At 37.2% G+C, this 15,215-nt stretch overlaps 1 protein-coding gene across 2 annotated transcripts in view; it reads left to right on the top strand.

Annotated features, from left to right (window-relative positions):
* Positions 1–15,215, top strand: part of galnt18a (UDP-N-acetyl-alpha-D-galactosamine:polypeptide N-acetylgalactosaminyltransferase 18a) — a 133,878-nt gene that overhangs the window by 80,306 nt on the left and 38,357 nt on the right. For both annotated transcript variants that reach the window (XM_088006409.1, XM_088006410.1), the window contains exons 5-6: positions 7,616–7,813; positions 9,571–9,685. In XM_088006409.1, coding sequence (XP_087862535.1) covers positions 7,616–7,813; positions 9,571–9,685 — 313 coding nt within the window. The remainder of the gene's footprint in view (positions 1–7,615; positions 7,814–9,570; positions 9,686–15,215) is intronic.

The following is a 15,215-nucleotide window of genomic DNA, read 5'->3' as shown; positions in this document are numbered from 1 at the left end:
AAAAAAAAGTCTGCCTGTCTTTAAATGTTACAAATGGTTTCTGCATGTCTGTATGATGGACATTTAAATTATGTTAGTTCTCACTCAACATAAAGTTCACAAGAAATTCTTCTTTTTCTTAACCCTCCCTGAGAAGATGGGAGAATAACACCAGCCAGCCGTACCGAGACAAGGACGACGACACGAAGCAGGAATATTTCCTAATGAATCCATTAAGGACTGAATTACAAAGCAGTAGTTGATTACTGCCCCTATTAGCGTTGCTTGTTATGCTTCATCTGTCACGGTGATGAGGCCGCTCAGGCTCTCTAACATTTTAAGTGCCATTTTCTCTTTCCGCACAGATTTCATGTCAGTTTCTTTTTACTCCGGCACCATCTTCACCTCGGGGTCCCCCCCTTGAAAACGCTCCGCTACCACAACAGGGCTTTGTCCCCGTTAATCAGTTTGACAGCCCAAAAAAAACATCACACTCTCATGCTCGAATCAGAGTAACAAGCATGCACACAGTTTGCTCCCGAGCACACTTGTGCAAGCAGAGCAGGCGTTCTCGCTCGCACTGCATTACAGCGTCTGGGTTCGATCCAAAAGAGCATTTGTTGGCTGCTGTGTTCCAGATTAGAAAAAAGAGACACTTACAATGTTCCTAACCCTGCTACTCTAACACCCACACAAGCCCTTTATCCCTTACTCTCTCACTCCCTCTTCATACGCACCTCTTCATACACACACATCCCACACGAACCTCCTACGTGGCGGTACTGTGGGGGTACTGGTCTATGACTAATGAAATCCTTCTTGGCAGAGACGCAAAAGAGCACAGCTTGATTATAACACTTGTAATATTTCTTCTTTTTTTTTTTTTTAAATTGTGCTGAAATATTTATTGGTTTGGTGCCGATTGTCTGCGGATAAGTTGGAGCTGCGTCCGTGCCAGCATTATTAGCAGTCAAACAAACACAGCCGAACACACACCGAGGAACGAAGAAACAGTGAGCCCTGCCCCTCGAGTTCTTCCTGCTTTCATTTTTCTTCCTTCGCTAACAACTTCCTCTTAATCCTTCATCCTCCACGCTCTGAAGCACGCCCACTCCCTCGCAGATTTCGTATTTACTCAGAATTACCACTTTTTGTGGAAATTGAGAAATTGCTGTATAATTAGCCTCCAAGAACTGATTGCCGGATCTACTAATTGTCTTTTTTTCCCCCTCATTGTAATTATCTGCAATGTTGCCTGTTCTGAGTCAAACACAAGTAATTACAGGGTGTTTTGTGTCAGAGTGATTGTCTAGCTGTTATCATGCTAATCCTCCTTTATCTTCGTTGCTTTTATCTGCGACTCTCCTGTCATCTTAGCAAATTTTCCTTATGCAAAACAGGATGATTGCACAATGAGATATGATAAGGTGGGGCGAATATGTGGTTGGAAGCAAATCATTGACAAGAATGACCTTTGATTAATCTTCATAGCTTGGATCTAGTTACCAAAACGTTTTAAACATAATCATAATAACTGGACACTTGCTTTTTAAAAAAAAAAAAAAAATGTATTTCAAAGTAATTGCGGTGCCTGTTTTCAATGGGTCCTTCAAATTGGGTCAGGATCCCAGAGCAGGTTTAGGATCTCCATGAATCAGCTCTTGAGATGATTGCCAGATAATAATAGTTTGAAAATTGACTGTAAATACATACAGCAGGAAAAAAAATAGGACATCTTGGAAAAAGTAAAAAAATAAAATAAAATCGTCATCCATTTCAGAAAGCGAAACGTGTATTTCTTGATTTGGAACATAATCACAGAGTTGCAGAAAGTTTTGAGTATGTCCGTCATGAGGTTTTTTTTTTTTTTTTTTTGGTTTCTTTTCATGGTGATGAATTGACGTGGTCCTGACCAGCATGGAGGGCAGAGCTGCCAGTTCACCATACTGTACTCTTATTCACCAGTTTGACTTGCTCTTTGAGAATTTAAAGCAGGACTAAAACCTTTTCCACACCCACACCATACTGGCAGCACCACCAGTAAGTTATTGCACTGAACTTGTCGCTGCCTCTCTACAGCTAAGATGCCCTCTCCATTCACCAATAAATACAGCACCAGTAAACCTTTAGCCACATTTTTAATGCAAAAAAAAAAAAAAAGAAAGTTTAGCAAACTTGCACCAAATCCTTTCTAGCTCAAGCACAGCATTCATGGCCGTAGAGTCCGTACAACGATTATTTCAGCGTGAAGCTCATAAAGACGTACCGCAAGAGAGTCAGAAGGTGACATAACATGGGAGGGTTGTGTTGTGGGAATGTGTTGCTGGAGGTGAAAGCCTGGTGACGGTGGACTAGGCCGTCTTGTCAAAGAAAGATATAAAAACCTGTCTGTCATGTAGAGGAAGTGGAGAAGTGTCATCTTTGACTTTCAAATTAGCTGTCATCCAGAGTGACAATCTGAGACATGTAGCTCACAGTGCAAAGTCTTCATCCAGGGTGTGGAGTGGGAGAATAACATGTTTCAAATAGGAATCGAATTGGTTTTGAAAATCTCTGTGTGTGGGTTTAAGTTTACTGCAATACGTAATACGTTACCTTGATTACAATGATCATGTTGCGTCTTCACTCTACCGTTTTTCATCAAAGTTTAAAAAGAATATTCGTCTTTAGGTTCAAAATGGAATACTTTTATACTCAAGATTGTAAAATCAAGTCCATTAGAGTTATTCTTTTCTAAAAAAAAAAAAAAAAAAAAGTAAAATAAAGAACGAGAAACAAGTATGTATAAAAATTAAAACTGAGCATATTAAAATCCCTGGGTTCATAGATGGAATGTCATGTTGAATTTACCTCAAACTTTAACTTAAAAATAAGATTGAGCTAAAAATGTCAAGCAGATGCATATTCCAAGACTTTAATTAATTTGACTAAAAAAAAAAAAAAAAGAAAGAAAATGAAAGTTTATCTTTACAAAAACTTGCTTGAAGACATTGTTGCTCTTGGGTAATAAATATAATTCCATTTTCTTTGCAATAAATTGGTTGATAATTAATTGGCATTTACTGAGGCTACGCTTCATTTAAATTAGAGTTTCCCAGAGACTCAAAGCACCAAAGACTTTTAGCATTCAGTAGTGAGGAAATCGTCGTTTTTTTTATTTTTTCTAAAGCTTTTAAGCCTTTACGATTTCTTAATGTGGAGGTCTCACTAATTGTTTTCTCATTATTATGGATTTTTTCACCCCCCTCCGGCTTAGTACAGGGCTTGCTAAAAATGCTGACCATGTTTCTGTTTTGCTGTCTAGTAGCATAAATGTCAGTTTCCAGAGATGAGGTTCATCTGTAAGGAAAAGACAGAACAACACAGGAGTTTCACCTCATCTGTAATCGCAGAACATCAGAGTATTATTAATAATCTGTCCATACTTATTGGCACTCTTGGTAAATAAGTCTTTATTTCTTGCAGTAGCAAAGTCTCACGGTGATCATAATGTTAACGTTGTGCATCTCCATGTTTTCCTGTAGGACAATTTGTCCTGTAATGTAAGATTTCACAAGGTTGGACCAGTCAGAGAGAGGGAACGCGTTATTCCATCCAAATTGTTCAAGAGTCCTGACTCTTCTCTTCTGCTCATCTCAGAGTTTTTTTTTTGTAATATATATATATATATATATATATATATATATATATATATATATATATATATATATATATATATATATATATATATATATATATATATATATATTATTATTATTTAGAGCTGCAGGACTAAAATGACAGTGGAAGACGTTTTATCCTATATCTGCAAAGCACCTTCTGTGTTAATTTTATACGTATTTTGGAGAAGTTCCCAGTGATTACCTAATTTCCATTTAATCAAAAAAAAAATACTATCCAAGACATCCTGATATTTCCTGACACGGCTCCTCCATTTCCACATATTCACTTTTATTTTTATTCCAGCATCTTTGAGTTAAACCTCTGTTATCTAGTAAAGCCAGATGAAGTAAACTTAATTTGTTTAGGCAACTTTTTTTCCAGACATGCTTTTTGCACAACCTGCTAAAAAGCATAATATTAAAGCATATATAAAATTCTGCCTTAATTCTTGCTATAGTGCAATATTATCTGGTCTTTCCCATTTCTGAGAGAGACTAAAACATGAGACTTGTTTCACACAATGTTTAAGCCCATTTATTTTATGCATTACATTTTATGGGAATTATTAGTAGTGTAGTGGGTTACTATCAGTGTCCTGGCTCTCTCATTAAACGCATAAACAAGAATAATTACACCATAAACACTTAGTTCCTGCAGGAAACACTGAAGTACACTTTGCACTTTTAAACGACAGCCCTCATCAGAAAGCTCTCCCATAAGAGGAAAGATTTAGATTTTTTTTCTAGATTTTATTGCCTTTATTCCAGCTTTTTAGTATAACTGTGCAGCGATTACAATCCTCTTTTTATTGTCGTTAAACATTCGATAGACATTTTATCTACGAGAGAACTGTGTAATCTTGCAAGGTTTAAGCTATTTAAAACTTTTCAGTTGAGACTGTTGGTTTTCCAACGTATCGTTTTAGTGAAAATCTTTAGAGGGAAAAAAAAGTGCAGATCTAGTATAAAGAAGACAATAAGTGATTTACAGGTTTCCCTTCAATACTGAAACAAGGTTGAATTTTGCTTCTATATTATGACAGCTAAGCCTGATGCAGGAAAGTTGATTACTTGTCTAAAAGTGCTGAACATGTGGGTCTTTGTCCCCAGCTTTTTTTTTTATATATATATATATATATGGGTGATTCTATAATTGGAGATACATTTGGCACTTCAAGAAATGACAAAAAAAAACTTTTCATTTCTTAAAAATTTTCTTAGGTAGTCTATTGAAAAGGCATTAAACTTTAAAAAAATCTGTAATTGCCAAACATTAGCTACATATTTTATAATTTTTTCTCAGAAAAAACGTATATTTTGCGGTATGTTATGTCAACTCTGTTACGGACAATATAGACAGTGAGTGAAAAAAACAATAAATTCTAGCAGACTAAAATATTTTTATTCCATTACACCAAGTGTCCTACTACCCAAATACTTTAAATGGAGATGTTTTACTTAAAAATACATTTTAAACAATCAAAAGATACTCAACTTTTCACAGAGTTGTTCGCATAGGGTCAAACGTTTTTCATTAAAACTCATTGAAAACCATCATTCTTTTAGAAATAAAATTGGTCAGTAATACTAAATCACAGCAGAAGTCAACCAACAATGTATATGGTGCTCTAGACAACAGTTTTCCTTTTTTTTTTGGTGAAAGTATGTCATAAACATGTCAACTCTGTTACCTAACAGAGTTGGTGTTAGTAACAGAATTGACAGGACCATAATAATTTAGAACTGAAAACTCTGTTATTGTCAACTCTGTTACCCTATTTGGTAACAGAGTTGACAGTAACAGAATTGACAATTTCAAACATTTTTATTAAAAACTCCACTTGTGAGTAGAAATTGTGAAAAAACATGACACCACTGAGATAATGGTTTAAAAACCATTAAAAAAACTTGTCTCTGATCAAAAATCTGTTGTATTTTTCTCATGATTCTTTGGTAACAAGATTGACGTTGAAAACGATAACACCTGGTGATTGTGATTTTTAAACTAAAATATTTCCCAGAGAATGGCACATAGACCTCTGTGTGTTTCAGGTCTTATCAGTAAAAGTAAATGACTTAATTTTATGCAGTTTATATAGCCGTAGAAGGCAATTTCCCAGATTTACAGGGACAAAACCATATGGTAACAGAGTTGACAAAAAATTCTCGGACACATATTTTTTCAAAAATAAGGGTATTTTGAGTTAATTTAATGTGATGTTGTTATTAAATTGACCTTTTAGGCAGTTTAAAAAAAGACAGAAAAAACAAATTCACCAAAGAAAAATAATAAAACATAGGTTTTTGCATCATTTTTCAGGTTAATAAAAAAGACAGTACCCAACTCGGACGACAAGAAATCTTGGTTTTTCAGCTATATAAAACAATTTTAAATGTATTTACTTAAATGTTTTTACTTGTTAAATATTATGATCCATTAAAATGAGTAATAAATTACGAAAACATTTAAAAATTGAAATATTTTAATATACCAGACCAAAAATAATGACTCTGGACATCAAATGTATCTGCAATTATAGAATGACCCATATATATATATATATATATATATATATATATATATATATATATATATATATATATATATATATATATATATATATATATACGCAGCAGCAGCAGTATGTGATATCTGTCCTTGTTAAACTAACTGGACCCGGGTGAATACCAAGTCATCTCACTGTTCCTGCAGATTTGCATCCACAGGATCCCGAATTATCTGATTGTGACCTGATCTATAAGTTCATAATCCCTTCTCAGCTCTTTGAAGTCTCCAGATTTTCCCAGATCCCTGCGTGACAACCAACCTCATCAACAAGAGTACCAGGTTTTCCCCGTGCGTCCTCTTTGATTCAAATCAAAGGGTCAAACGGGGTTTAGACCGATCTTCCTGGGAATTCATATTCTAGACACCTAACTTAGTCCTTTCTCTGATGGCACCTTGACATCCGTAAGGAGTCAACACCTCCGCTTTTAGATTCAGTTTTGTTAAAGGTGGATCTGACCTTTGTGATCCAGTCTCACTCTTCACTATTGATTCAGTGCACACAATAATTACACCATATCGGTTTATGGATATTCAATAATGGTAAGAGTTATTTATTTATTTAAATCCTAATAAACATGAAACTGATAAATAAATGACAAGAACTACCAAAGCATTTATGACAAACTTGCTTCAATCTCAAATCTCTTAGTTTATGTAAGATAGTTGGCTTATTTTGCTGCTATGGCTACAGTATGGCTGTCAAAAACTAAGTCACGCATTTATGTGTTTAAAAGTGAATTAATGAGTGCTCACCAAGAAGAGACATTATAAATCACTTGCACAATTTAAGAGCACACCTATTAGTTTCTCTGTATAAATCCCAGATGTTCTTAAAACTTAATGTTGTGAGACTAAAACAGACCTTTAAAATATCATAAATCAAAACTGTTACAGATAATGGAGACAATAGGCTGAAGCAGCTTTAAAGTTTGTGGGTATTTTTTTAAAAATCACTTTGGAAGGACATAAAACAAAATTCATTTGTCTTTGTAAGATGTTTAAATGTTAAGAGCCATTTAGTGGTGCCTAAACACTTGCTTATACAGGGACTGACTGTGGGACACTTCTCATTTGAAGAAGAGTGGAAATAAAATAGAGCAGTTATTTATGATGCTTACCGTTTTGTTTGTTTATGACAATTAAATGTGAATTAAAATCCATTTCTAGCTGGTTTTAGGTCAATAAAATGGGAGAGGTTTTCTCCGCCGCTTTCAAAACAGGAGGAGCCGCGTTCTTCCACTTTAACTATTTTAGATGCCTATTAAAGCAATTACAATCCATTTCCAGCCACCAACTTTTTTTCTCTCTCATTTACGCACAAAAAATTATACTGAAGTCCTAGAAAGATCCATTTTGACGTTAAGCTTTAAATGCTAACAGTTGTGCGCGCTCCGTCTCCTCGCAGGGCAGAACCGATCCTGCAGAGAATAAAGGAGGACCGAACCAGAGTGGTCTCACCTTCCTTTGACAACATCAAGTACGACACATTTGAGATCGAGGAGTACCCCCTGTCTGCTCAGGGCTTCGACTGGGAGCTTTGGTGTCGATACCTCAACCCACCAAAGTCCTGGTGGATGCTGCGCAACCACACAGCTCCCATCAGGTAAGCAGAAAGCTTCCTGTGCATTTCTACTGAGAACATTCCAACAATATCTGTGGGGGAAAAAAAACAACAACAACAAAAAACCTCGGTTGTATTAACAAGCGTTAAGTAGCAATAAAGCGTATTGAAGTGTCTTTGATGAGATCACGTACCATGTTCAATTTTACGTCATGATGATTGAATTCTAATTCAAAAACACTTTATTCAAAATGCATCACGCATTAGCAGTAACCCGCTGCGACAAAATTGCAATATAGAACAATCACGCAGTGTTACAAGCCAATACAGGCATATTACCAGAAACTCAATACCTGTGGCCTGTGTGATTAATACGGGTTGCAGGGCCTGATTTTAGAAATAAACCCAGCAATAAAAGCAAAGTTGCTTACTCATCGATATCTGCGAAAACCTCTGCAGCTGCAAGCATAGATTGTGGCAAAAAAGAGACACATCTTCAATATTATGACCAAGAAAGATGAATAGCCCCAACTATTTACTTGTCTATATGACCAAATACCTGAGAGCAAGAACCCTCCAGCTTTTTGACAAAGTGTTTTCTGAAACTCTGCCTTACTTGCAAGGAAATAGTTGACTAGCTGATTTTCAGAGTAGAGACAAATAAGACATTTATAAATTCTTCCATTTTTAATAGAGCGGCAAGAACCCAAATGCAGAATCAAGGCATGCAGCATGCAGCATGCAGCGTAAGAAGCGTGAAACCAGCTAGCAAGATACCATTGTGCATGGGAGGATGAAACGGGTCGGATCTGAGCAGCGGTGCTCCAAATTTCAGCTGCTTGTATCCACAACCTGTGCATTCAGTCGTGACTTTTTTCTGATGACATCGTGTGAGACTTAAAAGGCGACAAGACCAGTAAATCAGTAGATTCACGTTTCACCCTTGTTAGCTGAGCTACGTTCACGACAGTTATCTGTGGCTTCACGAACATTACTGCAGTCCATCCTATTGTTGGTCTTTAAAGCTCAAATATTGACCTGAACTGCTTCGTTTGAGGCAGATACTGACCCCTGATCCAGAGGGAGCCGTCTTTCTGGTTCAGAGAGCCGTGACCCTTTAACTTAGAGGAACTGACTTTTTTTTTTATCATGGATGTCTCACCCGGCTGCACGCTGCTCCGGTGGCAGCTGAAGATGCTAACAGAACCGCATCATCTCGAAAAAGCAAAGTTCTCCACCTCTATTCACAGATAACTGTGTTATAAAAAAAGAAAAAAAACGACCACAGTTTATATATGAGCCGTGATCTCAATGCGATGTTTGATGTTGAAACCCTGCCGTGGGAGCGCTGTCTGTTTGCCAATCTGTCTATCCTCGGGGAAGAAAAATTCCCCCCAACAAGTTGTTTTTGTCAGTCTGTTGTATTACATATTGATATGAGGAGATGTGTGGGACTGACGGGATGAATACTAATCGGAGTTATTTTTCCACTCCTGTTGATTCAGTTTGATGTTGATCCCTCCTTTTGAACAACTGCGCCGTTTGTTTGTATGACGACACATAGGTTGAGTTTGACATGCCAAGACGTTTCTGCAGAGCTGTGAATATGTAACGTTCTCGGGATAAAAACACAGCTCCTCGGGATGCGATTTCCAGTGTGGGCTAATTGTGGGTTCGAATAAGGCTTTTTGTATGTGGGCTTCAGAGAATATTTGCATTTAAGCTCCCCTATTGCTTTGCATTTAAATCATTTTTTTTTTCTGACACCTCTCTTTCCTCCGTTTCCTTTTCTATCTCAGGAGTCCTGCTCTGATTGGCTGCTTCGTGGTCGACAGGAAATACTTTGAGGAGATCGGCCTGCTTGATGAGGGAATGGAAATTTATGGTGGAGAAAATGTGGAGCTCGGCATCAGAGTAAGACGAATCTCTGCACCCGAGGATGTTCGTAATCTCTGTTGCATGGTGCCATCTGGAAAAGTGTCTTGCAGCCATTGTCACTGTCTGAATTGAAATAATCTTAATTGTAGCCTCGTTCCTCCTGCAAAAGGCAGACAAATGACCTTTCCTTTGACAAAATGGGAGCTTTATCTGTCATCCATGTTTTTCATTTAGCCTGACTCAAGCAAATCGAGCTGATTATTAATGATTCAACTTCAGTAAGATAAAAAAAAAAATGTAACATCAAAACTTTAACATAGTGTTGAAATGACACTGAAACACCTTTAAAATAAAGCAATATTACTGGTATATTTTACTTTATATTGCTAAGAAGGTGCTGTATTTATTTCCAGTTTAACACCTGCTTTTATGCTTTAAATAAATTCAAATGTATAGACTTAGATTTATGCATTTACAAAATACATATCGCTACACAAAATTTATTTAGATATGATTGAGACCGTAAATATTTACACCATACTTATTGTGTAGATGTATACTTTTTAATGGATCCTGGAGCTCAGCCAGTTGTCTCAATTTGTATGTTAGACTCATAAAGATACTAGTATTTTTACACGGTTCAAAGGAACAAGCAGACGGCTTTAAATAAATGTTACGTGAAGTTGAAGCAGGTAGTCTGATGATCTTTTTTTTTCAGCTATTTCTTTCAGTTCACCACTACCACTGACTGTGAAATACACTATCACCATGACAACTATGTTTGATGTTTCAGTGTTTTTGGGTTTGAGATGCTCACCTTTACTCCTTCAGAGATCATGTCAGTGTGGCCAAGCAGCTTAATCCTAAAGTCCTTTTATCATAAACTATACTCTGTTCTGGTTGTCCATGTGGCGGCTTACGTGTTTCTGTCAAACTTGAGTTTTTGGGTCGGTTGTGTTGGCTGCAGGAGCTTCGGCTCTCTGACACAAACAAACAAATAAAAAACACATAAAATATTCTATGTAATAATTTTGACCGTACTGTGATGGTATTTTATAAATTATTTAAAGGATCATAAGTTGAAAAAAACAAAAAAAAGCACTCTCCTGCAATTTGGGTATTTTACATCAATGGTGGACTGATCCTTAACCTGCAACTCAAGTCTGAGCCAACCTTGTTACTCAGTTTTGAGAAATCCTTAAATGCCTCTGTGGAAATGAGAAGATGTATTTAACATTTTATTGAAAAATTCCTGGAATCCTATCGATCCAAATAAGCCACCCCTCCAACGCCACCACTGCACAGACTAATTATCTGAACACTGATGTTATCATAAAGGATTATTTGCTCCCTATAAAATGCAGCCCATGATCAGACATCCTCCCTGCAGGAGAGCTCTCAGTGTTGCAGTCACGACCCTGACAGTGTGTGCTATTATGAATCGAGTCAGATGTTCCCTCCAGCTGCTGGCTGCTCTGCGCACAATCCGCTTCTGCCTGTGCCCTAGAACAGGGCTCAGAGTCACGCACAACCCTCTGAAGGAAGAAAAAAAAAAACGGTGACAAACACAGAAAAGAAATGCTAAGGCTCTTCAAACCTCTTAGTGATCTTACTGCTTACTGCGCTGATCTTCACATGTTTGACATTCAAGGTGGGCGGTAACGGGATGGGTTATTCCTCTATGGGCGTTGCAAGAGCGCACACTAAATAGCTGACTCAATTACAGGTGGACTTCTTAGTACCGATTCATTATCATTTAAATGCCACATCCGACTTAAGCACTGTTATCAACCATTAATAATCACAGTGTACCCGTCTTCTGATGACTATTTCAGCACAATGCACAGCATCCTGAGGTTTAGATCTTCTTAAACGCATATCTTCAACGTGTCAATGAATCGGAGACGAGCCTGGTAATTGATAGGTCTGCCTCCTCGCTGGAACCGCTTAAAACCTAGAACAGAATCCTATATGATAGATCAGATCTCTAATATATGATAAAACTTCAAAATTCAAGAATTTTGTTTTTAATGGGGAAGCAAAATTGAATACAGAGAAGCAAACTTTTATCAAATATGTTTGTTTGTTTTTTTTTGTATTCCCTTGCTGCAGCATTTTGGACCAGCTGACAGCTTTTAAATTTGGGAGGGGGGGCTTTTAAAGATTCGCAGTAATTTATTCTTTAAAAATAAAGACGTTTTTCTGCACCATTATGGAAAGGTCGTCAATGTTATGCAGGTGAAAGACGGATCTTGAAAGCATCTAGATTTAAAGCAGACAAGGATGCAGCATTTTGTGGACAGCCCAACACGTCTGGTCCCATGGCTGACTGCTTATAGACACTAATTTGGTTTGTACAGGCCAGAGCACATCCCATTGTGAATAAATTTAGCTGTTTGCACTTTGTCCTCTTCTCCATTGTTTGGAAAAGGTGGTTCTGTGATTTACCAATTCTTATAGGAGCTATTGATCCTTTCCAAGCTTATTAAAGCTGAGATGCTCCAGCCCTTACCCTCTAAACTCAAGTTAAAAACAACAAACTGTTGTCGATTTCAACTGAGCTCAACAGTATTTTATTTTTTACGTGTCTGTTGCTGTAATCCGTTGAAGTGGTTGGTGCAGCATTGGTATTGGCATGCCATTTCTACCTAAATGGTCCCACGAAACAGGAGATAAAATGAAATTTTAACTTGCCCGTTTTCGCAGAAATATCTTATTTTACCAAAACACATCAGGAGTGATGGGAAGAATCAATATCTTCACTCTTTTGCTGACTTGGCACCATAACACTGTAAACTGCTCCTCTTTTAGATCAATGATTATGCAAATCAGTGATGATGTTTTGACAGAATCAGTTGTCCTTGTGTCTCAAGGGCTTTTCTCTTACTCTAAATAATTCATCGCGTGTGAAGTTCAGCCCAGGGTTTAAGGCAGAGAACAGCCAGTTTGTTCTATTTCTATCTGCGTCTTTCCAACCAGCGGCGCCTTTTGTTATCATTGAGATTTATTCCCTCCCCCCAACATAATTTTTTATTTTTTCGCCAAAGCATTCAGTATTTCTGGCCCTATTGTGATAAAAACTGCTTTCATGAAGCTTCATCTGCGCCTCGGCACGTTATGGTGCGCATTTAATCCTCATTGTCTCAAGACAGCTTTTCGTTATCGCTACAGGCAGTCTCCGCTTGATATGATTTATAACACGCAACTTCACTTGTTGTTTTATTATCTTCTCATTAAAACTTCTGAAAGTCCATAAGTACAATTTGGTGAACATCAACCAAAAAAAAATAAAAAATAGAAAGAAAAAGTGCAAGACTAAGAAAACAGTTACGAGTTGTGAATGTTCTGCATGGCAGTTTTCCCCCGGAGGAGCAGATTTTTAGTTTGAAAGAGAAAGAAACAAAGCCCACCACCTTCTATTCATATTTTTATCCCCTCTCTGTACTTCCCACTTTATCTCCCTTTGTCACATTTTATTTAATGTTTCACACAATTTCTCCTTTTTTTTTTTTTCTCTTGTCTTTTTTTAACATTTGTCTCTATCTCGCTCTGCACACCCACCTTCTCAGACACTGTTTGCTATACTTGAAGAATACCCCCTCATGCTCTAACCCCGTGTTGTAAATCCAGGATGGAGAGAGCTGCGAGGTATTTCTGCGAGTGGCATTCACCACCTCAGAATTTGGCTCTGGTTTTATGCTCCTGTCTGGGCTCTGAGCCAGTACAACAGTTTAGTTATTGCTCTGCAGCAGCTCTTTGCTTTGAATGGACCCAGGCAATGAGGCAGCCCTGAAGGAAAGATTTAACACACAAACACAGCAAGGGTTGCTATACGCATTAAAAAAAAAAAAAAAAAAAAAAAAAAAAACGTCCACGAAAGTCTGGAAATGCTGGACCTACCAAGGAGCATCTTTACAGGAGTTGGTATTGGTTTTGCTCTTAAATTTGTATGGGTAACAAAGGGACCTTTGCAGGGGGAAAAAATGCTGTAAAAGCAGCTATAAAAAGGACAGTTTTTTGGAGAATATTAATTCACGTCTTTTCTAAGCTTGCTTCCTGAAACGGAAGTACTTTCAGTCATCTTTTCACCATCCTCACTGTGGAAAATAGTGCAGGGATCATCATGCTGTGAGGACATATTTTTCTGCAGCGACTGAGAAGCTGGTCAGAGGAAGATGGATCAAGCTAAGTACCACATTTTACTGCAGTATACAAGTTAAAACCTCCAATAGACATAATAGTAGGTTGAGTCAAGATTGAGATGCTTCAGATAAAAGTATACCCATGTATTAGATTTAAGATGGCAGAGAACTTTTGGTTAGAAAAATATTTACAAACAGGAAGAATAGCGGAAAAATGTCAGTTTCTATGTGTGCTTATTGATATTAAAGAGACTTGCTTCTGTGATTGCAGTGAAAATCGTTTCTACAAACTATTAAATCAGTTGGCAGAATAGATGTGCACACCACACTTTATTACCCTTTTATTTATGAGAAGTTTTTTTGGGGGGGGGAAGTATAATTTTCCTTCCACTGTACAATTGTGCTGTATGTAGTGTTGATCTAGCACAACAAACAAACACAATCTATTGACGTTTCTGGCATTTAGTTGAGAAAATGTGAAAAATTTCATTACTACTTTTACAAGGTTTGGCACAAAGACATTTAGAGTAAAAATCAGGACGGCGCCAAAGCTGGTTCTTCTTTCTTTATTTGTTAATCAGGGTGACCTTTCCTTCCTTATTATTAGTTCCCTGAAAAGAAAACAGGATGATGACGCCAGCCTTTTTCTGAGAGGTTCAGACAGTTTCTGACAATAAGCGTTCTCAGTGTTTGGACAAAATGATTAAGTGCTCTAACATTATGTTGAGGCTGCTGTGTTTTTTTTTTTTTTTTTTATAGGGAGGGGTCACAAATCATCTATTACCTTTGTGAATAATAAAAGAAAAAGCTGCCAAGTTGCCGTCAACCTCCAAAACTCAAACAGCAGCTGAAATGTCATTAGATGAGAAAGGTCAGCCAGGCTATGACACGGTGGTACCCACAAGAAACTACGACATGCCATGTGAAGAACTGAACCCAAGTATTGAAATTAATTAAGGCTGAGGCTGTGGTACGGTGTTTGACATTGTTTTGTTTTCCTAATTTAGTATTTGCATCTGGTCAACTGGAGGCTAACGACATAAAGCAGCGCCTATTTTGGCATATTTACATTGTTTGCTCATCTGTTTATTACCCAATTAGATAATTCAAATTAAAATAACAAATTGTCGAAATATGAGTGTGCCCTGAGAAGCAGCACATTAGGACTAAATGTGTGCTTGTGTTCACTTTCAATCATAAAATCCTAATTGTTCAAACACCTCAGATGATACATGTTAGTCTAACAGGAAAATATTAAAATGCTTTACAATCCAAGTAAATACTAAACTTTGCTTGGCTCACAGCTAGACCAGTAAATAAGATAAGGATGTGGCATTAAAACGTTTCTAAAGGCCGGTCCGTTCTGAACAAGAACAGAGAAATGTGTTCTTTCTCCCAGGACTGGGAGAACTAAAGGACATCGT

Source organism: Poecilia mexicana, unplaced genomic scaffold, assembly GCF_051168715.1.
Source record: "Poecilia mexicana isolate PSO_F unplaced genomic scaffold, ASM5116871v1 scaffold_6, whole genome shotgun sequence".
Taxonomy (NCBI): Eukaryota; Metazoa; Chordata; class Actinopteri; order Cyprinodontiformes; family Poeciliidae; genus Poecilia; species Poecilia mexicana.
Note: the sequence above shows the minus strand (reverse complement) of the source record. Positions and strands in the feature narration are given on the sequence as shown.